Source organism: Hydra vulgaris, chromosome 03 (genome assembly GCF_038396675.1).
Source record: "Hydra vulgaris chromosome 03, alternate assembly HydraT2T_AEP".
NCBI lineage: Eukaryota > Metazoa > Cnidaria > Hydrozoa > Anthoathecata > Hydridae > Hydra > Hydra vulgaris.
This window is the reverse complement of record NC_088922.1, coordinates 36,252,158-36,277,016: the sequence shown is the minus strand read 5'-3', so window position 1 is coordinate 36,277,016 and position 24,859 is coordinate 36,252,158. Positions and strand designations below refer to the sequence as shown.

Genomic DNA, 24,859 nt, shown 5'->3' with positions numbered 1-24,859 from the left:
AATAACAATAGTCTGCCAATCTCTTGAGATTACATACTCTCCATTTTGACTAAACTAGGTTCTGGTGATTTGTCAAGACAACCTTTGTTTATATTTAATATTTGAGTATCACAAGAAGATCGTTCAGCGAACTGTGCTACAACATCTATATCTGTGGATGCTTCTTGTGCTTCTTTTATAATCTGTTCAAAATTGTTTATGAAATTATCAAGAGATAATAGCATAGCCTTTGTATGTTGTAATACAATATTAATTGCCATATTTTTTCGCAGAAAATGTGAAGCTTTGATAACAAGTAATACCAAATTGTTATGAGCACAACAAATTCATAAGATTTTATTTGTTTTATTAAAAATGCAGCATGAGTTTTACAATCTGGATGGCTATTTTTAAGTTTACCTAGCGCAAGACTAAATTCTTTTATCTGGTATTTCATGGCTTTTGGGTTATTATATATCAAATCACTTAAAGGCTCTCAGGGATCCACCTCAGATTTGGTTTAAACTTTGACCACACACAGATCTTATGAAAAAAATACAATCCAGAAAATTTCAGCTTGATTGACCAATTTTTTAAAAGTTATGATTGAATTTAAAATGACCAAAATCCGAAAAATTTGTGGATCAGCAGTTTTTTTTGATTTTTGACAAACCATAACTTTTTAAATAAAGATGGTGATCACCTGAAATTTTGTAGGGTAATAGTTTTTTACCCAAATAATCCATTATTGCAGTTGTTTTTGACTGATTTTTTACAGTTTTTGAGTTATTGTACCTTAAAGTTACTAAATATTGCAACATAAATATTTTTTTGAACTTTAACGTGTTACAGTTTAATACTTACAGAAAGTGGATTTTTTTGTTACCTTTGTGTACTTAAGGTCACCGCTTGTTCGAATAACTAAAATTATGTATTAAAAATTAATTTAGCACATGCAGCAGCCTATTAAAAAATCACTTTTTTAAAAAACTTATGATAAATTACATTGACTTTGCTGGCATAGAAAGTAGCATAGACAGTTGAAATAAATTATGAAACTTTTTAATGTTGAGGTTCTATATATAGACAATCACCAAAAAAAATTTAAAGACCTATACTCTATCTTATGACATGCTTTTTGAGAGTGATGATATTTTCAAAAGGAGAATGTTATTAGACTATGAGCTAGCTTTAGGTCATAGTATAATAATTAGTCATAGGAATGACAGTAGTATATTTTTTATTTATCTGTGAATTAATATATTCAGTTTTCTTTTTAATGACATAATGTCTTAAGAATGATTGGAAGAATAAAACTAAAAGATATTGTGAACAAAGATGTTGAAGTTTTAATTCAAAGAATTGGACACACTTTTGAATTAAATGAGGAGGTATGCTTTCACCATGAAAAAGCCTATATTTCTAGATATGAAGCGCTTCAAAAATACTGTTGTGTTCCGTTTAAAGTCCACAAGAAAAAAATTAGTAAGGGATTGTGTAAAGTCGATATTTTAACAGCAAGTCAACTTAAGATCAAACCTGGTCAAAAACTTTGCACTAACTGTTTGAATGAATTCAAACTTGAACAAATTAGAGGAAAACTTAGTCAAGAAGATGAAGACAAAGATGTTGATGATGAGGAGTTAAGTTCTTCAGACCTAAATAAGACAGTTTTAAATAAGAGTGCTTCTTTACCGGAAATATCTGGAAATGTAAGTAAATGTAACAAATTAGATTATGGAAAGCAAAAAGTTAAAAAACTGGAAACAAGTATGACAAACCTAGTAGCATCAGCATTGGATATAGACCCAAAAGATATAATATCTGAGAAAAAGCAAAAGTGCATTGACTGTAATGATTTAGACAAACTTTTAGATGCAATAAAGGAAAAAGGAAAAATCAGTATGAATGAAGAAAAAATTCAGTTACTAATATTAACTTCTGATAGTTGGTCAATTAAAAAAACTTGCAATGCATTTTCAGTTTCAGACCATCTTGTTAAGAAAGCCAGAAAGCTGAAAAATGAAAAGGGAATACTTGCTAAACCTGAGGCTAAAAAGGGACATCCTTTGGAGGTATTGTTAAGCAGAGAGTCATTGAAATATATTAATCTGACTTTGTTTCTGTGCGTGTTAAAGTTCATAAACAAAAACGCTTAATATTTGTTCGTTTAAAAGAACTTCATCTGGAATTTAAGAAGTTATACCCTGAACACAAAGTTGGATTCAGCAAGTTCTGTGAACTAAGGCCAAAGTGGTACCTTACTGTTAATAGTAGTGGAAGCCACTCAGTTTGTGTATGTTCTTACCATCAAAATGCTAATTTGATGTGCTCTGCTCTTCCTAACAGCCATTTAATATATTACAAAGATTTAATGAAAGTATGTGTTTGTAATATAGATAGTTGAAACTGCATGTTTCATCTATTTTCCAAATGCCCTGGTAAAAAAAAATTGAAGACTTACTTGGAAAATGTGTTTGAAAAGAATGATTTTGATTTTGATGATCAGATCACATATAAACAATGGGTGTCAACTGACCGAACTGCACTTATTACAGTCCAAACAAGCATTAGTGAATTTCAGCGTGGAAAATAACGGGCGGTCAACGGTCACTGACCGCCCGAAATGACTGAAATTGCTATTTTGACCTCTCAAAACGAATACTTTCCGGTCAAGGTTGACCGGTTGCAAAAAAAAAAAGAGTTATATAACGTTTGACAAATTATCAGGATGTCTTTGAAAACGCATATACCGAAATTTCATAAAATGTAAATCTTTGAAAAAAGCTTCTAAAATAATTTTATAGTTAGTACGCTACTTTAAAATCGCTTTGTTAGTGAGTATTATAAATGACGTGAACTATCAATTTTTTTTGCTTCACTTATCAAGACTAATTTCATTTTACTGGTGGTGAAATCCATAACTGCTTTTTTCATAAATGATTGAAGTTCTTATTTTATTATTGTTTTAATAATAATATAATATTAACTATGAACATTTTTTTATTCCTACATTTTATTTATATTTTCTTTATATCATTTTATTTATTTTTATAATAACCTAACGCTTCCAATTGCAATGAAAAAATGCCTATATTTTTTATTTTTAGTTTAATTTATCCGTAGTCAATAAAACTTACAAATTATTGACTAAGAGCCGCACACCAAGCCACTCTGTGATGAAAATTTTTTTAGATTTCAATTAATCAAGACTCCGGAAAAAAGAAACTTCGTATTTGAAATTGTCGAGGTTCTTTGTGTTCACCGCATTTTGGGTCAAAACATTCCGTGAGTTGACAACACGGTCGGTGAGGAAATTGTTTCTTTATGAGGAGTTTTGAACAAGTTGTCGTTTGAGTTGCTTTGTGTGTCCACTCGGTCGAAGACTCAACTTTAAAGACTCTTTGTTCGGTTAATGCTGAGTGGCTGAGAAGTTAACTTTAATATTTAGATAAATTTAAAATTACCAAATGCGCAATTGCTTTTTTTTTCTACTAATGAAATCTTAAAAATATATATATTGTAATATAAAGTTTCGTTTTAAGTAACATAAATAATTTTGATAGTATTTCATAAAACGATTGTCATGATTTTATTAAATATTAGTTCAGCACTAGTTAGGCGAGAGGAATTAACATTATTATCAACTAATTACATTAGCAGTTTATAAAATGATTTTAAATGAAAATGAATGAAAGATATAAAATGATACAAATGAGATATAAAATGTGCAATCATTTTTCTTTTTCAACGTCGGTAACGATTGAAGTTCTTATTTAATCATCATTTAAAATTAATGTAACCAAGAACATTTTCTCCTTCTTTTTCATTTATTTTTCTCGTTACCTTTTCCTGCAATTTCCGAAGTCATAGCAACGAATGAGTTATTTTTAAATAAATTTCAAATTAACAATTGCGAATTTGCACATTTTTTATATTATTAAATTGTAAGAGAATCGTCAAACATCAACACTTCAAAATGGAGGCGACTAATAAGAGACAAACAACACTTTCATTTTTAACACAAGCAGGATCGGAATTAGAACCACCTGTTGAAAAGAAGAAAAAACTCAATAGTAGAAAATTACAGATAACAACAGCTCAAAAATGGGTAAACACTACTCTTGCAAAATATAATGCTAATGATTGGCTAGAGATATTAAATAATGGAAATTATGTTACACCATTAAAATGTACTGTATGTCATCAGTATGCTAAACAAATTGATATTTATAAAGGGTATACACTGGAATGGGGAAGCGATGAAGGTAGTTGTAGGATACACCACAGTGCCGCAGTTGATCGTGCAAATGGTTTGCAACGTCAAAGTACCTAAGAATTAGCAATGAAAAGTAAAGGAATGGATGTAAGCGAACGAAGTGATAAATTAGGCAACCTGCAGAAAGAAATGCGGCAAACTGATATTTTATTGGGCCTGAAAACCATGACCACGAAAGATCTAAATTTGACAAGAAAAAAATTTGAGGTAGCATACTTTATTGCCAAAGAAGAGCTTCCGCTTAGCGTATACCCTAAAATATTACGTTTGGAAGAAAATCATGGTGTAGAGTTTGGCCAAACGTATAGAAATAAAATAAATTGTGAAACTTTTATTGATTACTTTGGATTGAGTTTGTCAAATATTCTCAGAAATAAATTAAAGACACGAAATTACTACAGTATTTTAATTGATGCATCAACAGATGTATCTGTAATTGAAAAAGAAGCTATATTTATTTATCAGTTTCGATCCTACTCCAATAGGAAAGACCGAGATAAGCATTGAGTGTTCTTTTCTTTCTATTTCTGATCTTCAATATGGAACATCTGAAGGAGTTTTCAATACAATCAGTCATTCCCTTGAATCAGAAGGTATCGAAAATTTTTGAAACTAAATTAGTTGGTTTTGGTGCTGATGTGCAGAGGAAGTAGGACAATATAGAGGAAGTAGGACAAATGTAAATTCAGAAAGAAATTCCATGGATAACTTTTGATTGGTGTGTTGCACATTGCCTTGAGTTAGCGTTAAAAGATAAATTTGCAGAAATAAAAGCGTTTAATGATGTCAATAACATCATTTTGAAAATGTATAACATTTATAAGAAATCCACAAAAAAGTTACGACAATTAGGAAAGCTTGTTGCTACCCTTGTAGCAATAGTTATATTGAGATTTTTTTTTCGATTTTATCTATAAAAAATACTTTATAAAATAATATACTTAAAAGCTAAATTTCGTTCCTTAAAAACAATACGCTTTTACAATTTTAAAATTATTTGCCATCTGCGTTTTTCTTAGTTAAACACATCTTCATTGAGATGATCTATTCCTGTTCTGTGTTTAATGTTAAATTCTAGAATTTGCCATTTTTACGCTGATTCAAGATGTTTCTTTAAAGATTCATGTTCAGATAACCGTATTCCTCTATGGGCATAATCAGAAAATCCACTTGAAGTTAAGCTTATCTTTATTGATGAAAGCAAACGACAACAGAAGCAGAAACTTTTTCCTGTCGAGTTAGAATATAAAAGCCAATTTCTAAATTCTTTTTCACCATTTTTTATTTGTTGGGAAAAAAAAAAGTGTCACTGTAACATCTTCCTTGAGAATTTTTTTTACAATGGATATCTTTAATACTTTTTGGTGACTGCTCTACCAAAAACATTCTTGTTTGTTGTCGATTTCAACAGGCCATGTTGCAGGATGTAATATATCATAATTGCATTATGGTTAACTTCCGCTCTCCATTTGTAAATTACCACTAATTTCTGAAGTCTTGTTAGATAAAATATCCAGGATATTATATTATCAATATTGACACTATTGGATCCTGATTCACCATCTACATTCTTGTTCTTGTTATCGATGTTTTGAAGTTGTGGCTCATTTATATTTTCTTCAACATTATTGTTTTTAAATTGAGATTTATCATTTAAATTGCATATTTCCATTAAAGTTTTGTTCGAAACTGACAAACTTCCACCTCGTTTAAAAAATTTATCTAATGATCCAGCAAGGCTATTTAATTTTGCTACTTTCCGGATCGGTTTCGCTCTTTTTTGTGCGCTGCTTTCATTACATCTTTTCGACATTTGAAGTAATTAAATGTTGTATGTAAATTTAAATTAAACGACAAGTGAGTTTAAAAATGTTAACAAAACTGTTTAAAAAATAAATAAAAACTAACAATTTGAAACAATAAAACAACAGAACTATTAGGTATATTTGAAATATATTTGAAAAATATAATTTTTCAAATTAAATCATTATCCAGTTAATCTAATTTTTTTTGTTTCCATTTGATTGATTATTAGATTAAAACTTTTCCAATAGGAAATTTTGAGCAGAATTCCATTTTCATTTGAATGGAGTTTCATTTGATTGTGCATGCAAAGTTAGGAAATATTTCTCAAACTCTTAATAAATTAAGTTTCTAATCGAAAATTAATTTAGTACTAAAGATTCTTAAGATTTGGCTTTTACTGCTAGTTTCTTATAAATAAGTTTCATATTAGAAAAACATGTTTTTAATATTTGGGGCCCGAATAAGGCATATTGGGATTGCTAACCACAATTGCTTTTCGCACCTTTGCAATTAGTTTTTTCTTTAAAATAATATTTTTGTGATTTGTTTTTTTTTTTCAATTGCTTTTTCTTTTTAAATTTAGCTTTTTTGGCCATTCTAAAAAATATAGAATATTTTCATCTTAAGGTTTTTATTAAAGGTCATTCATAAAGTACGTCATGCTAACCTTTACATTTTAAACAGAAGATTGATCATTTGCTCTAGTGCGGAGATTTTTATTTGATATAAAACGCTTTTGAATTTTAATTACTTTAAATCTTTGTGTGGAAACCAATAATATCCTAATTCAATTTTAAAGTTAAATTTAGTGTGATTTACTTAATGGATAAAGTATATCACAGTAAATTTACCTATCAAAACAACCAGTTAAGTGATTCCAGTTAAGTTACTCTACTATTAAATATACTTAATATAGCATAAAAATTGTCCTCAATGGACAACACTCTTCTTCTCATTCTGTAACTTCAGCGGTTCCTCAAGGTTCTATCCTTGGCCCTATACTTTTTTTAATTTACATTAACGATCTTCCAGATATTCTCACACCTAAGGTAGCATTGTTTGCTGATGATACTACCATTTATTCTTGTCATGATAAGAAACCAACACCCTCTGATTGCTTGGAGGGGGCATTTGAGCTTGAAAAGGATCTCACTTCTGCTACAGCATGGGGCTCACAGTGGCTGGTGAACTTTAATTCAGATAAAACTCAATTTTTTTCAGCCAATCGTTATCGCAATAATTTAGATCTTCCTATATTTATGAACGGTGATGTACTCGATGAGTCATTTACTCTTCATCTTCTAGGATTAACTCTTACTTCCAATCTTTCTTGGAAACCATATATCAAATCAGTTGCAAAATTAGCATCTGCTAAGGTTGCATCTCTTTACTGAGCTCATCACTTTCTTACTTCGGATTCTATTCTCTATCTCTATAAATCTCAAATCCGGCCTTGTATGGAATACTGTTACCATATCTGGGGCGGATCTTCTAATGATGCCCTTTCACATGCCCTTTTACAATGCGTTTTTGCACCTTTTAGACAAGGTGCAAAAACGCATTGTAAACATAGTTGGACCTGCTCTTGCAGCCAACCTCCAACCATTATCACATCGCCGTATTGCTGCTTCTCTTTCTCTTTTCTACAAATACTATAATGGGCACTGCTCTAAAGAGCTAGCGTCTCTTGTGCCATCTACTAAAATTCATTCTCGTGTTACTTGTCATTCAATTAAGTGTCATCCTTTTTCTATGACTGTTCCTAAGTGCTCCAAAAATGCTTTTTCGTCTAGTTTTTTTCCTCAACATCTGTTCTTTGGAATTCGCTTCCTTCATCTTGCTTTCCTGATTCATATAATTTGCTATCTTTCAAGTCGTCCGTCAATTGTTATCTTGCTCTACAATCTTCATCTTTTCTCTTTCAGTAACTTCCAACTTTAATTAGTGGCTGCTTGCAGTCTTGTTGGAAGTGAAGATGTTAAAAAAAAAAAAAATATGTTCAAAGAGTTGCAAAAGTAAGTCATAGAAATATTTCTATTTGTATCTTGAATGTTGTTAACACATAATAAGCATTTAAGCAAAAATTATTTTAACAAGAAATTTCGAATAGAATATGAAAAACGAAATACCATATTTTTTTTTTTTAAGTTTCTTTATAGTGATTTCAAGATTAAATATTTTCTAAATATAAATAGGCAAGTTATTTTTTGGAATTTATTTAAAAAAAAAAATCTATTTAAAAAAGAGAATTTTAGAAGACTTCTCTTATTCAAATAATCTTGAATCTAAATTTTGAAATTTTGAAAAATACTGTGAACTTTTATATTTTTGCAATAAATGGAAACTACAGCAACATTTGCAATAGCATAGAGAGAATCATTCCTGAAAATAAAACATGGATCTGGCTACAGTAACAATATTTAGAAGGTAGTGCAAGTGAGAAAGAAGGTTTTTTTAAACTGTAAACATTTCTAAGAGTTAAATATTTTTTGTAAACAAAAAAATTGAATGAAAACATCAACTTAAAAACCCTTTGACTGAAAAATATATTTATACTTGAATTTTTAATGGTACAGTAGATCATGAAGCAATAAATTACAAAGAACAAGATATCTAATAAGTTTAGTATTTTTTTGAGTTTACTTTGTTGTTTTTACATCATACTCGTTTGGTCTATTAATAAAGCATGTTTTTGAAAAAGTATTAAGTTTATAGTTTTATGACGATAATGTTTTCATCAATTCTAATTTATTAATTAAAATAATTTCTCTTTTAATTACTTTATTTATTTTAAATTTGTTTTATGTTTTTATAGTTATAAACTGTATAAAACAGCAATAAAACAATGTAGCGTAGATGTTTTATATTAACAAAAGCTTTTAATATTGATAAATCAACTTTTCAGTTTTGTTTTATTATTTATAAAGTTTGGCATATATATAATTCTGATATATATAAAATTCGCCAAATGGTCACACATGAGCAGTGAACGCCTGAGAGAAGAAATGAAGTACATTAGAAAAACAAAAAATAAATAAAACGAAAAATACATTAAAAATAAAAAGTTTGCATATAACAATGAAAGGCCTCAGTTTTCCGTTTTGTTTTATTGCTGTTTTATATAGCTTTTTACAATAATTTAATACGTTTTAAATATAATACGCATTTTATCATCACCATGAACATATTAAACAGTTTTTTATAACTGTTTAAAATAGTTTAAATATTGCAATATTTGTTTTTACTTTAACTTTTTGAAGTATTATGTTAAGTAAAACAATTATTCAAAGTAATATTGTATTAGTATCAAATATGTTACTTGTGCATTAAGTTATAACTGCAACATAAGCTTTAAATTATAACTTAAGCTGTAAAGTATAACAATAATTTTTTTTTAAACCCCATCAAAGCAAAATATTATGAAATATTATTTAAACATGAGAAACGTTAAAAAATAGCAATTACAAACTAATGTACAAAAGATACAATTTTGTATTTATCAAGCAAACTTTTATTTCAAATAAAACTTGATATATATTAATTATAAATCAATATTAAAAAAAATTAATTATTTCTGGATTATCTATTGTTCAGTTACTTAACATTATAAAAAAAATTTTCAACAAAAAATATTGTTTTAACAATTAACCATCAGATGATAAAAATTACCCACTAATTTTTCTACAAAAAATTGTCGACTGTTTTTTCTACATTCTCCTAAATGTTTGACTTTCGTTTGAAATCTATCATTAATACATTTTGAAGCAATAATATCAATGTTGATAAAAACCAACTCTTTTTTATAATGCAAAATAATTCTACTTTGTTTACTCTAAGTTACATGCCATTATAAAACAAAGCGTTATTGTATTTATGGGTCTTCAAATTAAGCATATATGGTAAAATCCCGAAAAATAGGCCTTTTCATAAAAATCCTGCATAAGCTTTTTGGAGCCAGGATGCCACTGTTGGTACAGTATTAAATGAATTAACATAAATGTATTTGCTTGATTTGCAATTTTTCTATTTTTTAATTGCATTCTGTATTTTTTAAAGTAAAATAAAAAATTAATAAAAATAATAAAATAACTGTTACTATAATAAGAACAATAAAAATAAAAGAAGTAAAAAACAATTGATATAATGTAATAAAATGTATATTACATTTTTCAGCCTGCCATTAATCCAATTTTGGAATACACGCCTCTGGAATTCTTGTCGTTCAACTAAATAGAAATAATAAATATCAGCATGTATAAAAACTATATAAAAAATATCAGATAATATTTACATTTACTATTTTATATTTACTAAAAATAATCGGGAATGCAGAGATGTTTGTGTTAAAGTATAAAGCATAAAAGTAAGGACTTAAAAATTCCTAATTTTTAGCAAAAAAAAAAGTAATACTTTAAAAAAGTTTTAAGACTGGTTTACAGAATTTCTTTCATTAATAAAAAGGTTCTTTGTGTAAGTTTAAGCATACGCATAAATCTACATGAAACCAAAACTTGCTAAACAAAAATTTTGCATAAATACAAAAGATAATTAAAGCATAAATCATCTCATTTTATATTTATCAGGCCTTGTAAAGAAGCATTACACAACTCACATTTTCAGCAGTTCAGCAGTTTTCTGTTAGGCGAAAACTTTTTTATTTTGGACTACTTAAATCATTTAAAAGACTTTGAATTAAATACAATTTTTAAAAATCTAAGTTTAGCTTTGAAGAAATGTAAAATAGTTAAGCGTAGAATGAAATAATAAGTTTCAAAGGAATATAAAACTGTTTTGCCATATTTATTAAAGAACTTTTTTTCTTGCTAATTCATTACGTAAAACACAAATCTCTTCTTCGTTAAATTATGTGAAAGCAAATAAAAAACTTTATTTTTTTCTTATAAAAGGAGAAAAACTTTTGTTTAAAAAATTATTTTCACAAATGTATTTAAAATTTTTTGTTTCCTATTAATTCAATATCGTGTAAAGCTCTTTAGATGTAGTTTAACATAAATTTTGTTAATGAATATTTTATTGGTAACTATAATCTCTCTATAAATTGTTTATAATCAATTAAAAATATTACATTAAAAACGTAAAAAAATAATAATAAATAAGTGGTGATAAAGAAACAAAAGATTATGTAAAGGATAAGATTGCTTTGAGAAATAAATTTATTATAAGGAAATATCTTATGAGGTAAACAGATTCTATCTGTTGACCAGCTTCACACCACTTCTTCACCTATAAGGCTGGCCTAGATGTATTTATAATACGTTGTTTCCAGTTTAGAATGTTGAATGTTGGATCTTATTGACTCAATGCATGGGTTTTGCTTGTGTCTCTGATTTTATGACTAGGCTACTCATTCTATTATCTCCAAATGAAGCTATAGTTCTAAAAAAGTTTTATGGTTCTGAGGTTGGCTGGTAGTCAAGTTTCCTGAATTCTGTAGTAGCTCTCAGAAAGGCATGATTCCATTATTTGGAGTGCATTGTCGAGGTCACATTTAGAACCCTTTGCAACAACTTAGGGTTTATTAATTGTAATGAGGCAATTGCTTTGGCTATTGAATAGTGTACTGAATACTATCTGTGCTTTGAGTTTTTTAACAAATTTAAAAATGACTAAAGTACCAAAAACTATAAAACACAAAAAACCATTGTCATCAACAAGTTCTCTAAATCTATCATTCACTGATATTCATTGTCTTTGAAGTAACTTTTTTTCTGTTGAGTCTTATCTCTTGCTAAGTTCACCAGACCTACTTGCTTTTTGTGAGACTAATTTGAGTTTGGCTCTCTCATTTTGTGATCTTAGTGTTGATGGTTATCTTCTTTTAACTCGTAAAAACTCTGATAGTCACATGCTTGGCCTGGGCATCTACATTCATAAGAATTCACCCATTTCTCAAGAAATTCGGTTTGAATCCACAGACTATTTTTTTATGTGCTTTCGATTAGCACCGCTTCACTCTATTGCCTTTTCTTTGTTCTATATTCTTTATTCTTCAGCCAATATCATTGTTGTTGATGACTTTAATTCTCATCACACTGAATGGCTTGGCTTTAGTGCCAGTGACTCTGCAGGAGTTAAGACCAACAACTTTTGCCTTTCTCAATCTCTAACACAAATAGTCAACTTTCCAACTTGTTTTCCAGACAATCCAAATCATTTACTTTCTATACTCGACTTATGTCTTGTTTCTGATTCTAGTCAGTGCTCAGTTTCTCCACATTCACCCATAGGTGCTTCTGATCACGGTTTAATCTCTCTAAAACTATTATCTCATTCTTCTTCATCAGAATCCCCTTATCCTTGTACCTCTTACAACTACCTTAAAGCTGACTAGGACTCATTCCATGATTTTCTTAGTGATGGCCTTTAGGTAGAAATCTTTCATCTTCCTGGTTATAACTGTGCTTCTTACTTAACCTCTCTTGTATAGTTTAGATTTTTTTATCACACTTAAAGACAAAGCTGAATTGTTTGCTAAGAACTTCTCATCAATATCTTTTCTTGATTCCACTAGTCACGTTCTACCTGTTGTGCCATCGACTAAAATTCATTCTCGTGAGACTTAATTGAACTCGTCATTCAATTAAGTCTCATCTTTTTATTGTGACTGTTCCTAAGTGCTCAAAAAAATTTTATTTCCCTAGTTTTTTTCCTCAAACATCAGTTCTTTGAAAGTCGCTTCCTTCATCTTGTTTATCTGATTCATATAATTTGTCTTTTATAATCTTTTAAGTTGTCTGTAAACTGTTATCTTGCTCTATAACCTTCATCCCTTCTCTTACAGTAACTTCCAACTCTAATAATCGTATTAGTTTAAATGATTTTTAAAGCAGTTTAAAACTTAATTTAATTACAAGGTGGTATTTTAAAATACAATAATGATTTAAATATTATCGTTGTTAAAGTGACATTTACTAGCACTACGCATTTTCTAATGCAATAAAATCTCATCAAAAGGCCTGATTTACATATATATATTCACCTGCTCGAGACAATGAGGGTTACTAAAGTTGAGGAGGCTTGCTGGGTTTATATCATTACTTTAATATTCTTACAACCCTTTTTTAACTTAATACCACATATGTAATATCACAAACATAATCAATGAATGAAATACGGTAGTATTTTGGTACGGTAGTGTTACGGTACGGTAGTATACGGTACGGTAGTATATGGTAGTGGAAGAGTGCTTGCCCCATTGGCAAGAAGTTCCAAGTTTGATCCCCATCACGTCCCTGGTAGTACAGCACTCAACTTGTTTCTCTGTGCAGCGGGCTTGTTCCCCAAGGTTCGTGTTTTGGAGTTGAGAGAGCGTTGCAACCACAACTAAAAGTAGCTTCCTCAACTATAGTGACCTTCATGGCCTTGGGGAGGTGAATAGAAATAAATAAAAAAAAAGAACAACTCAATTTTGTTTTTCTTAAACATTTAGATGCTTACATTTGCACATTTGTAAGAGTGCTACCAGCATAAAACTGCTTAGCGGATCTCAGACTTCCAATGAAATTGTTATGAAGATTGGTTTGAAAATGGTTTAGAAAATGCTGATATTAAAAATATGTTAATAAGTCAATACAAAATGTCTGCTTATATTTAAGTAGGAATGCCACTGTACTTTGCAACTGATAATACTGACTTAGTGAACAATAACACTAATAGGAAATTTAATTAGAACCATTTCATGTTACATTTCAAAATAATTCAAATGTCAAAACAACTTTGATTAAACTACAGCATAAAAAACATTTTACATATGGACATGCACCTGACCATCTTGCCCATAGCTGTACTTTGCCGAACCCATCAAACAAGAACTTCCAAAATTTCTTCATTTAACATTGTGGAGTATTTTTTAAGTCTAGTATTTTTTGAGTAATCGACAAGGAATTTTCATTACAAAAATGGAATGCTTTTAATTGCTTACTTTCAGATAGTGCCACATCTATCTTAATACAGATTAACAAATAATTTTGTTGCTGAAAGGTTAGATGAAAAAATATCATATGGTAATAAAGAAGCAAAATCTTAAAACCAAAAAAAAAGGAAAACTTTAATATATTATCTCCTACTTCAAAAAAGAAAATGCCTAGAACTGGATATGAAAGAGAGCATTAGTAACTGTATTTTTAGAAATCAATGCTCACTCAAGATGTTTACCTACTATGAAATAGTAGTTGACAATAAAGAATGATCAATAAAATTTATCAGGATAACTTGGTTAAAACAAGTTAATACTTTTCGTTATTTATAGTCTATGTTAGTGTTTTCATTTGGTTGCACTGTGCATGTTGTTCACTGTAATGGAAGTGTGAGTCGAATTATCCTTCATAAATGAAATTTCATTATTTTGTAGAATTATTATTCTATTTAAACATGACATAACATGTCAATGACACTGCAATTGACAATTGGTTAAAGGTATTAGACTAGAGCTGTCAAGTTGCAGTTTTAACCAACTGATCTAAAACTGTAGTCTACTTATAATATTTAAAGCAAAATTTAACACTGTAAATCAATACCACAATTGCTTATATGTATAGATTATACAACAGCATTTGGATTTTGTTGCAACATTCATTAGCATGTTTAGCACTGGAAATTGCAACCACATGGTTTTTGAAAAAATACATGAAACATTAGTTAAAGTCTAGAACAAGTAAAAAAAAAACCTGTCAATCAAATCAAAATAATAGATATCTGATGATTCTATCATTAATAAAAAGTTACTAAAACCATTATTAGTGCATATTGAAACCAAGTTTTCTTAGCAAATACCTTGCTAATTATAAAAAAACACAATTTGGGTAGTGCAGTTCACCCCATTGTAACATAATCAAACATAACAGAAGCAAATGTTGAAGATGTTATAAAGATAATGAACTATGATCACAAGAAGCTGATTCTCTGTTAGTTCTACATGTTAGTGCAAGCTATTTTATGTAGATTTTATATCTTATCAATAATTTCTCTTTATACCTATTTATTATTATGAAAGAGAGATTATATTAAATATTTTTTTTCATTAACTTATTATTCTTGAATCACAAAAAAATCCTTGTGGAAAGAATTTATCTATACTTATAACTTATCTTACTAAATCTTGGTCATGAAGCTTTCCTAATCTATTTACAATAACAAACATCAAGCTTTGTTTTGTTTAAGTATACAGTGATAAGAAACTGTATACTTGAACAAAAATAAAAAATCTTAACATTTTTTTGCACCTTTTCTAGTTCCTTTTCTCTGTATAATTCTGCTTGGCTACCACCAACAATGAGACCTTTTAAGTACCACATACTCCATAGCCACTTTTTATATTTAGCATCCTAACACTCTGTCAAGTCCCTACAGTATTAGTCACTAAAGATAAACCATGTTTGGGAATTGAACAATTAACCTCTTTAAGCCATTGGGAATTGTTTATGTAAATGTTGGGCTGCTAACCTACCAGCACTAATCACAACTATAGAATTGACTATTTGTAGTTGCAAAGAAGACTGTAGCAACAAAAGGAACAAATGTTTGAAAAATAAATATGACTGTACTGATATACAAGTGTCATGAATGCAAAAATAATGATATAGACTACCAAAAAACCAACATATATGACTCAGTGAAGATATAGAAGATTTTAACTGTAATTTACTTAAATATTCTAAAAAATACAGACCTTTAATCATTTTGTATTATTAAATGCTAGCCTACAAGAACATTACTTGAACATACATAGATTCACAAGGACTTAAACTTAAGACTTTGAACAAATGATTTCTTGGGATATTTGAAATCTTTCATTAAATTAATTTCATTTATCCTACAAGTTAATAGGAATAACACAGTCAATTATTTTTTTTTAGAGCATATTTTTGATCTATTGTAGATAAAAAACAACATTTTGATTTACCTATATAAATGTTATGAAGCACAATTTTTCTACATTTGTTTATATGACTTTGAAAGCTTACTTGACCATTATTCATTTGATAAAAAAAATAATACATTCTGTTTTTTTTATTATTACTATAGAGACTAATTATGTTAGCTCACATAAAAAAAAAATTGAAAATCATGCAACACATTTTGTTTTACAAAATGTTGTCATACAAAGATCTCATATCAACATTGGCACATAAAGGTTTCTTTTGAAACATTGTGGCCTGCACCAGAGACGTGGTGGCACCTGAAAAGCAGGTACGAATTTCCAGAAGAGGGGCCTAGTGAAGTACTTTTAACAAGAGACAAATAAGCGAATAAGGAAAATTATATTTATACTAAAAAAAGTTTTCCATGGATACAAAATATTATGTAACTCATTAGTATCAGCAATGTTTTTTATTATGTCTGAATGGGTCAAATTCCACATTTTCTCATGTTCCTTTAACAAGAGAATACGATCTCCAACATACTCTATTTACTTGACGAGTTTTGACAAGTTTCAGTTTGCTGAAAACTCTCTCACTGTGCTGAATTTGTTGAAATTGTACTAAATATCTTGTATTGAACTGCAACAGAGTGGAATATAGCATCTAACATAATCTTTAGCATAAAATTGTAAATGGTGAGGAGAGAAGGCAAATTTTTATTACCTTTCTCAGCAGTCTTTCTGTAGATCTCCACAAAATCAACCAATTCATTAGTGAATTCATTTAAACTGATACCAATTTTGAATTTTTCAAGCACTGATTGAATATTTTCTTGTGAATTAGGGCTATGAAAATTATGAATAATATCTTCACTTATATTCTTCAATAAAAGATGTCTATGCTTTCTAAAAGTTTCCGCTGTGAAGAAAATTTGTCAACAAGAACTGCAGTTGCTGAATCCACTACAGTATAAATTACTTCTGCCAGCCACTGGTCTTTAGCCTGAGTAAGCCGCCCATCTTCTGTTTCATCGAAGTCCAGTTGTTTCTTTTTGCGAGTCCTATTCTCAACAAATGTTTGCTGTTCAAGCTAAGCTTTAGTTGCAATTTTAACAGCATATAAAATAGCATTTTGGCCAGCACTTTCCCTTGATACTTGAGGCTTTTCCAGTGATACGTTGATAGACATTATAGCAATTGAAAAATCAAGTGTTTTTCTTTGAAGAACTTTATTTAGGGGACCTAAGATAGTAAAAATTTATTTGAAGAGACATAAAGTCACAATCGTTACATATGACTGAAATCGGGATGAAAGACCTTGAGCTTCACTTCAAATATTCATTTTAAGCTTCATGACATTTGAAATTTGTTCATAGCAATCGATTACTGCACGGTATAGTGTCAGCAGTTGGTCTGTAGCATTTTATAAGGCACTGAAATGAACAATGTGGGTAGCAGCCAATAGACTGATTCACACCCTAAAGACGAGATTTGCACTTCTCAAAAATATTATTTCCGTTTTCCTTCCTATAGAAAAGTCTTTAATTTCTGCACATCACCAAGCTTGTTTTCTGTTCCAAAAAAGTGAACAGAAACAACAGAAGATTTTGCACAAGCTTTCATAACCAGATTAGTTCCATGAGATCAACAATAAATATTTGTTGCCATCCGAGAACACTGCTTCAAGTGTGTTGCAACTCCTTTCTTTATTCCTTGCATATTGCTTGCACCATCAGAAGACATACCTACACACTTTTGAATATCTACGTTAATTGATTTAATTTTATCTTTGATTTTTTCACTTAATCCTTCATCAGTAGTTGTTCCAATTTCAACCAAATGAAATGTTTCTTGTACAGATGATTAGTCACTCATCTCTGTTAATTGCTCAGTTTCAATAATAGGCTTAATTGTGATATTCACAATGGATGTTGATGTTACATTCACTGTTGCTGTAAAAGATGCCCCAGCTTTTCTCTGTATTTGTGGCACTTGCACTGACGCAAGACCAGCCGTTAACTTTAATTGTTTTGGATCATTAACAGCCTTCATTTCATCTGAAACATAAATAAATATAAAATTAAAACTAGTCCTATGATAGAAACTATGGCATAAGTTTCTTTCGTTTGAGTTATAACTACTATCGGATTATGGAATTTATACATAGTTATACTATTCATAAATTCCATGGACCAATAAGGAGTGGACTAGAGCATATTGAGTAGTAGTGAATGAAAATAATAACAAAAATTCATTTAACACACAATATTATTTATCAAATATATATTAACCATATTTATTAATGCAAAGCAAATGAACTCATGCATTTTATATATTTATTGTTTTAAACTTTTCAATAACAACTTTCTCTTTTTTCTGTTGATAGGATGGTTAATTTCAGATAAAGAGGAGACTTTATCTAATCGTTTGTCACTACAATGCTTGTTTTCGTTTAGCAATACGTTTGCCTCTACCTTCTTCTGTTTCAGCTGCCATTGCCTTAAGATATCGTTATCTTCGTTTTTCTAGCTTAGATGCTTGTTGTTCAGCTGATTTATTTGCCTGAAATTTTTTCTCTTTCTAGAGCAAGACAAGCTAATCAATCATTTTCAGTTTCATTTTATTCCATTTTATTTATTTACGCTAAACAACGTTTGTTGTTTATGTTTAAATTACTTTTCTTAACGAATTCTTTTATTTACTCTAAACTAAAGTTTAGGGCTTTTCTTATATTATTACCACTGACCTAGTATTTATTTTGCGCGGACACCAAACAAACAAACAAACCGACATGAAAGCAAGTTAAATAAAATGTTGTAAAAAATGCCCTGAAAGAAACTTATAGAACTAAAAAAAAATTTTTCAGTTTGAGGATTGGAGGCCCAGTTTTCTGAGAAAGAATAAGGGCCCAGTACAAGTCCTCGTGCCCTCGTACTGGGCCACCACGTCCCTGGCCTGCACTGTAAATTGGGTGTTTGAATCTGTATATTAAAGAATTTTAATGTAAATTTTAAATTAAAATAACATTGCAGTATTGTCTTAATATTTAAAACTTTTTCTCAAGAAAAATTCTGAATTTATCTGTAAAATTTTAAAGTTTAAACATTCGAGAATTTGAAAAAAAAAAATTGTTGGAATTCCACATTTAGATCAATCGGAAAACATTTTGTAGAAGTTCTAACAGTAATTAAAGTTCAAAAATTTAAAAAAATCAACTAATTCAAAAATAGAAAAATGACTTATTTATGCTACTTTGTTAATTCAAAGGTCACAAAAAATAATTATCAAAAAAAAAAAAATTATTTTAGGTGAAGGTTTTAAATTTTTAATAATTAAGTAATTTTATATCAACAATTTTAAAAAACTATTTTTCTAATTTTGAAAATTTTTTAAAAAAAAGTTGTAATAAAAAAATTTATTGTGAGATGTTAAAAAGTTTTTAGTGATAAGAAATAATACTTTTAATTTTTCCAAACTCAACTTTGCCATCTTGTTTAATTAACTTTGGGGTATTCCATAAAATACATATGCAGGTTGAGAGAGGGGGTTAAAAACATATAAATGTGAACAAGAGGGAAAGAGATGTTAATGTATGTACGATGTTATGAACGCAATTTCAATACCTCTTGTTTTCTATATTAAACTTCTCGATGCAACCTAAGCAGATGCTAATTTTGCAATGAATTTGATATATAGTTTCCAAGAAAGATTTTAAGTAAGAGTTAATACTACAAGATGAAGGGTAGATGACTCATTGAGTACATTACCGCTCGTAAATATAGGAAGATCTAAATTATTGCGATAACGATTGGCTGAAAAAAATGGGCTTTACTTGAATTAAAGGTCACCAGCCATTGTGAGCCCCACGCTGTAGCAGAAGTCAGATCCTTTTCAAGCTCAAATACCCCATCCAAGCAATCAGAGAGTGTTGGCTTCTATAAAATAAGGATTAATGGTAGTATCATCAGCGAACAATCCCACCTTAGATGTGAGAATATCTGGAAGATTGGTAATGTAAATTAAAAAGAAGATAGTACCAAGGATATAACCTTGAGTAACCCCTAATCTTACAGAATATGAGAAGAGTACTGTCCGTTGAGGACAACTTTTATACTACGATTGAAAAGGAAGGATTCAATAATCTTAAAAATGTTACCTGATACTAGGTGAAAGTGTGATATTAAAGGCAAAATACAGTAGTATTTTGCCTTTAATATCACACTTTCACCTAGTCAATGCGCCGTCCTGTTAGAAAATCCAATTTTTACACATTTCAAAAAATGATCTGGCAACAGGTAAAAGCTATTTTTTTAAGGCTTTGCTATAATTATACTGGTTAATTTTCCCTGTATAAATATTTTGAAATCTTTTTTTCTTATGAGAAATGCATCCCCATATATCAATTGAGTCACTACTTCTTTTTACTTTTTGTACTCTTCATAATACTTCTTTAATACTAATTTAAATATGGCAAAAAAAGCACTTATTTAAACATAGCAAGGAAATTTATGATCTTGAAATGATTAGTTCTTTATTTTTATTGCTAACTATATTTTTAAATAGTTCAAATTTAGCAAAAAAGTGTTTCTTTACTTTTTGCTTTTCATTATTCAATAACATCTTTAACTCAAGAAAAAATTATAAAATACTGTAAATATGTAATCAAATCTTTTCAAATATAATTTTACAGATTTCAGTGACTTGTAGGCCGATTCAATAGATATTGAAAAATACCCCTTCACCTTTATGTTAAGCCTAAAACAAGGCTTGTTACAGCAATAAACATCAATATGCTAAGCAAATAACAGGATAAAACAGTTTTAGAAAATTTTGAAAACAAATTATCATAGTTGCTACTTAAAATTATAATTACAAAACGCAACAAAATACCAAAAAAAGTGTTTTTCAAAGGGGGTATTCTATAACTTTTATAATCTACTTCACAATATTTTACTAAATTGTCCATAACAACTGCCTAAATAACTCATATATATATATATATATATATATATATATATATATATATATATACACATATATATATATATACATATATACATATATATATATATATATATATATATATATATATATATATATATATATATATATATATATATATATATATATATATATATATATATATGAATATACACTCATAGTTTGTGGTCTTTTATTTTTCAATAAAAAGTCGATGCAGTCGATTTTATAAAAATTATTGAATAATTGTATTTGAATTTGATTGAAATATATTTGCAATTCTATATTATGTTACCCAGTGTTTTTTTGGAAAAACCCAAAACATTTTAAGGGATATTTGTTTAAAGACTTATTTCCATTCTTCTATTTAGTATACGGCATTATCAACCTTGTCATGAAAAAACATTTTTATTTTTTCATAACTTAAAGTACAAGTAATTGTATTTGTATTTGGAAAATGCTGATTGTGTACATTTTTAATTGAATTTGTATTCGAAAATCTAGAATTAACTTATTTTTATTTGTATTTGATCACATGTATTTTACCCCAACCCTGTTTAGCATACACCTAATACATCTGATTTACTTTTAACAAAACATCTAAAGTAATAATACTTTTCTTTAGTTTTTATATTGGTCTAATTGTCCTTCAAATGGGAATTGAGCAAAAATGAATGACAATAAATCATCAGAAGATTATAGCAGTAAGAAAAAAGAAACAGTTTAGCCATATTATCTAGAAAAAATACAGATAAATGACTTATTGGATAACAAACTGAGAAATTTTCAAAGAGTCTTTCCCATAATAAAGTAATGCATTGAATTTTTGCACCAATCTTAATGAGAACGAGGACAAAATATGTTAGCATTTGCTGGGATATAACTGCAGGCTTCATAATTAGGGAAAATGAGGTCAGCCATTATTTGCTGACCTTAATCTGTGTGAAGTTGACGTCAGATCGGCAGAAAAAATGTGAAACAAAGGTTTGACCATAAAACATAGAAACAAGCTATAAAATGTGAAAATGATACAATTTCATAGTTAACTATGAAAAATGTGAAAAAAATGTAAAAAATTTACTATTATATGTTTAAAACTATTTTTATTAAAAAACATTTAAATTAAAAAACAGTAATTATATTTTATGGAAAAATTCTAAAATACCAACTACCAACTAGTTTAACAGCGCATTAGTGTTGCAGTAGTACATCATATAGGTTATAACAGAGATCTACATACTTATTTATATACAAACTCTACATTTGGTATTTTATATAAAACTTTTTAATTTCCTAATTTAAGTTGCTTTCAAAATGGTTAAAGAGTCTCACCTGCCCCAAAACCTTTATATGAGTATTTGTATATGTATTTATATATATTCTATCATAATAATATTATACTATATGCTATTGGTATCAAATTGTACATATATTGAATGGGGGTCATATTATTAGGTAATAATAGATTTCACTATTTTTTTGAATCATAATACCTGCCTTTATTTGAAGAGTTGCATCAAACTCAGATTTGTTTAAATTTAGTGTAAAAGCCATGATAAAGAGCAACGTTATCTTTAATTAGTATATAAAAACATAATTATTTGTCAATTACAAAATAAGTAAAAAGTTTTTAATATGCAACAAAAAATAAGTGAAGTTTACATAATAAACGCATAAATAAATATTATTATTACTATTTATTTATGAGAAATATTTTATTAATTTTTTATTTATTTATAAAAAAAATTAAATTCAACAAAAAATTATAAACAATTTAAAAAAACAAAAATTAATAATCTAAATTTAGATAACTTTATACATCAATATAATACTTAGGTCTTAATAGAAAGTATAAATTAAAATGTTTGCTTTTGTTTCACCATGGTGTGCCTTGTTTTGCAAAAAAAAACCTTTTTTAATACTTCTATTATATCTGAAGCTTATTTAATATATATTATATATTAAAAAATTTTATTAATTTAATACTAAATAAAATTTTATCATTTTAATTTAATAAACCAAATAAATATTGCACTGTTAATAAAATTTCAATTTTATTAACAGTGTAATATCTTTTAACTTCATTTTCAAATTAATGCTTTGCTAAATTCTAAAAATAAAAACATAAGTTAAATTTTTACCTAATCCATCATGTATGAGTTTTCCTATTCCTGTTTCTTCATTCATTTTTAAAAGAAATTAAAAATATTGCTCATAAAAGAAATACATCTTTTATATATCTAAAACTTGAAAGTTTTTAACTTTCCAAACATTTGCTTTTATGTTGGATAATATTCAGATTTACAATTGAAACACTTCAAAAAAAATCACCATGGCAACAACATTCATTGTGTTGCATTGTTTATAAAAGATAAAAATAATTACTTAATGCTATCTATATTGAACATGTGGCATCATGGATTACTAAAAATTATTACCATAGATTTAAAAATTATTCCTTTGGATTTCTTTAAATTTGGATTATTTGTTTTATAAAACTTATTTACTTTTGATCAACCAAAACAATATGTGATTATTATAAAAAGGTTTAATTTTGCACTTTAACCAACTGCATTATGACAAATTAAAAAAAAAAAAAAATTTACTTCTTTAGAGCAGCTTGATTTAAGTGCTTTGTTATTAAACCATAATGGTTATTACAATTGCTATTATTAATATTACTTTAAAATAATAAATAATAATAACAATAATAAAAATATATAATATATAGACAATATATAATAGTATAAAATATTACAATAAATATTTTCTATTATTGATACTATTATTATTATTTTTGCCATATTATTATTATTTTTGTTGTATTATTATTATTACTATTATTGTTGTTATTGTTATTATCATTACCATTGTTACTAATATTATTAATATTATTATTACTATTTAGATTACTTTTATCATCATTATTATAATTAGTATTATTTTTTTTAACTATAAAATAATTATATAAAACAACAATAACAATAATTCAAAGATCTATAGATTGTAATTTTGGTCATTGTAGCATCATTTTTTAGGCTTTTAGATTTAGGCTCAGAAATATGCATTTTTTTTTAGAAAAAAAATATCAATGTGTTAGGAGCAAAAGCAGACTTTGGGGGATTAATATTAATGCAGAAGTAGAAAATTTTAATCATAAAAACAAATTATAAAATTTAGTATGTTAGTTAGTGTTATTAGAGGAGCAGAAGCAATTATTTGTATTTTTCTGAGCATAAGCAAGCATTTCCACACAAAAAAAAACCCAAAATATATTCAAAAATAAATTTAGATCAAGAGCACATAATTTTGGTAATAAAAATAATAAAGATAAAAGCATAAAAAAGTAGTAACAAACACTTAATTAAATAAAATAATTAAATAATTATTATTAAAACACTAAAAAGAACAATAATTTTCTGTCTGTTTTAGTTTATAAATGGTTTGTGCAGTCTAAGCTATGTAGAAAGCTTTAAACAGGCTTATGTTCTTAAAGATAATTTAAGCATCCTTAGAATATCATGCTTTTGACAATGCAAAAGAGTATGCACATTAAGCATAATATATAAAGAACATGTAATGTCATTGAAATCACATATGGGTGCAACACTTTATAGCTCTTGGATAAATAGTATTCATGTGTACTTGCAGCAATTTCCTGGCCTTTGTAGTAAGTTTTTTTGGCCTATTAAGAGTAACTAGCCTTATTTGCTTTGGAATACCATGATTAAATGCCACATTACTTCTGGTATATTACTAAGATATTTTAGTATAATGGTCTAAAGGAATTATTTAACTATTTTGCTCCAATCAGATAAAAATAAACAACAAAATAGTATTAAATAAAACTTTAATTATCAAAAATTTTAATTTTTTTTTTAAGAAGAAATCTATACAATAAAAATAAAAACTGCATTACCTTTTTTTTATTTTTT

At 27.9% G+C, this 24,859-nt stretch overlaps 1 protein-coding gene across 2 annotated transcripts in view; it reads right to left on the bottom strand.

Annotated features, from left to right (window-relative positions):
* The window catches only part of LOC105844135 (interaptin), a 106,145-nt gene extending 82,730 nt beyond the window's left edge, over window positions 1-23,415 (bottom strand). Inside the window, exons 1-3 of one of the 2 annotated variants that reach the window (XM_065793067.1) lie at window positions 23,066-23,214; window positions 22,418-22,496; window positions 10,229-10,290 (exon numbers count right to left, since the gene is read on the bottom strand). In XM_065793067.1, coding sequence (XP_065649139.1) covers window positions 10,229-10,290; window positions 22,418-22,478 — 123 coding nt within the window. In that variant the 5' untranslated portion in view covers window positions 22,479-22,496; window positions 23,066-23,214. Of the gene's footprint in view, window positions 1-10,228; window positions 10,291-22,417; window positions 22,497-23,065 lie in introns of both variants that reach the window. The other variant, XM_065793068.1, reaches the window with a different exon arrangement.
* Window positions 23,416-24,859: the final 1,444 nt, after the last annotated feature.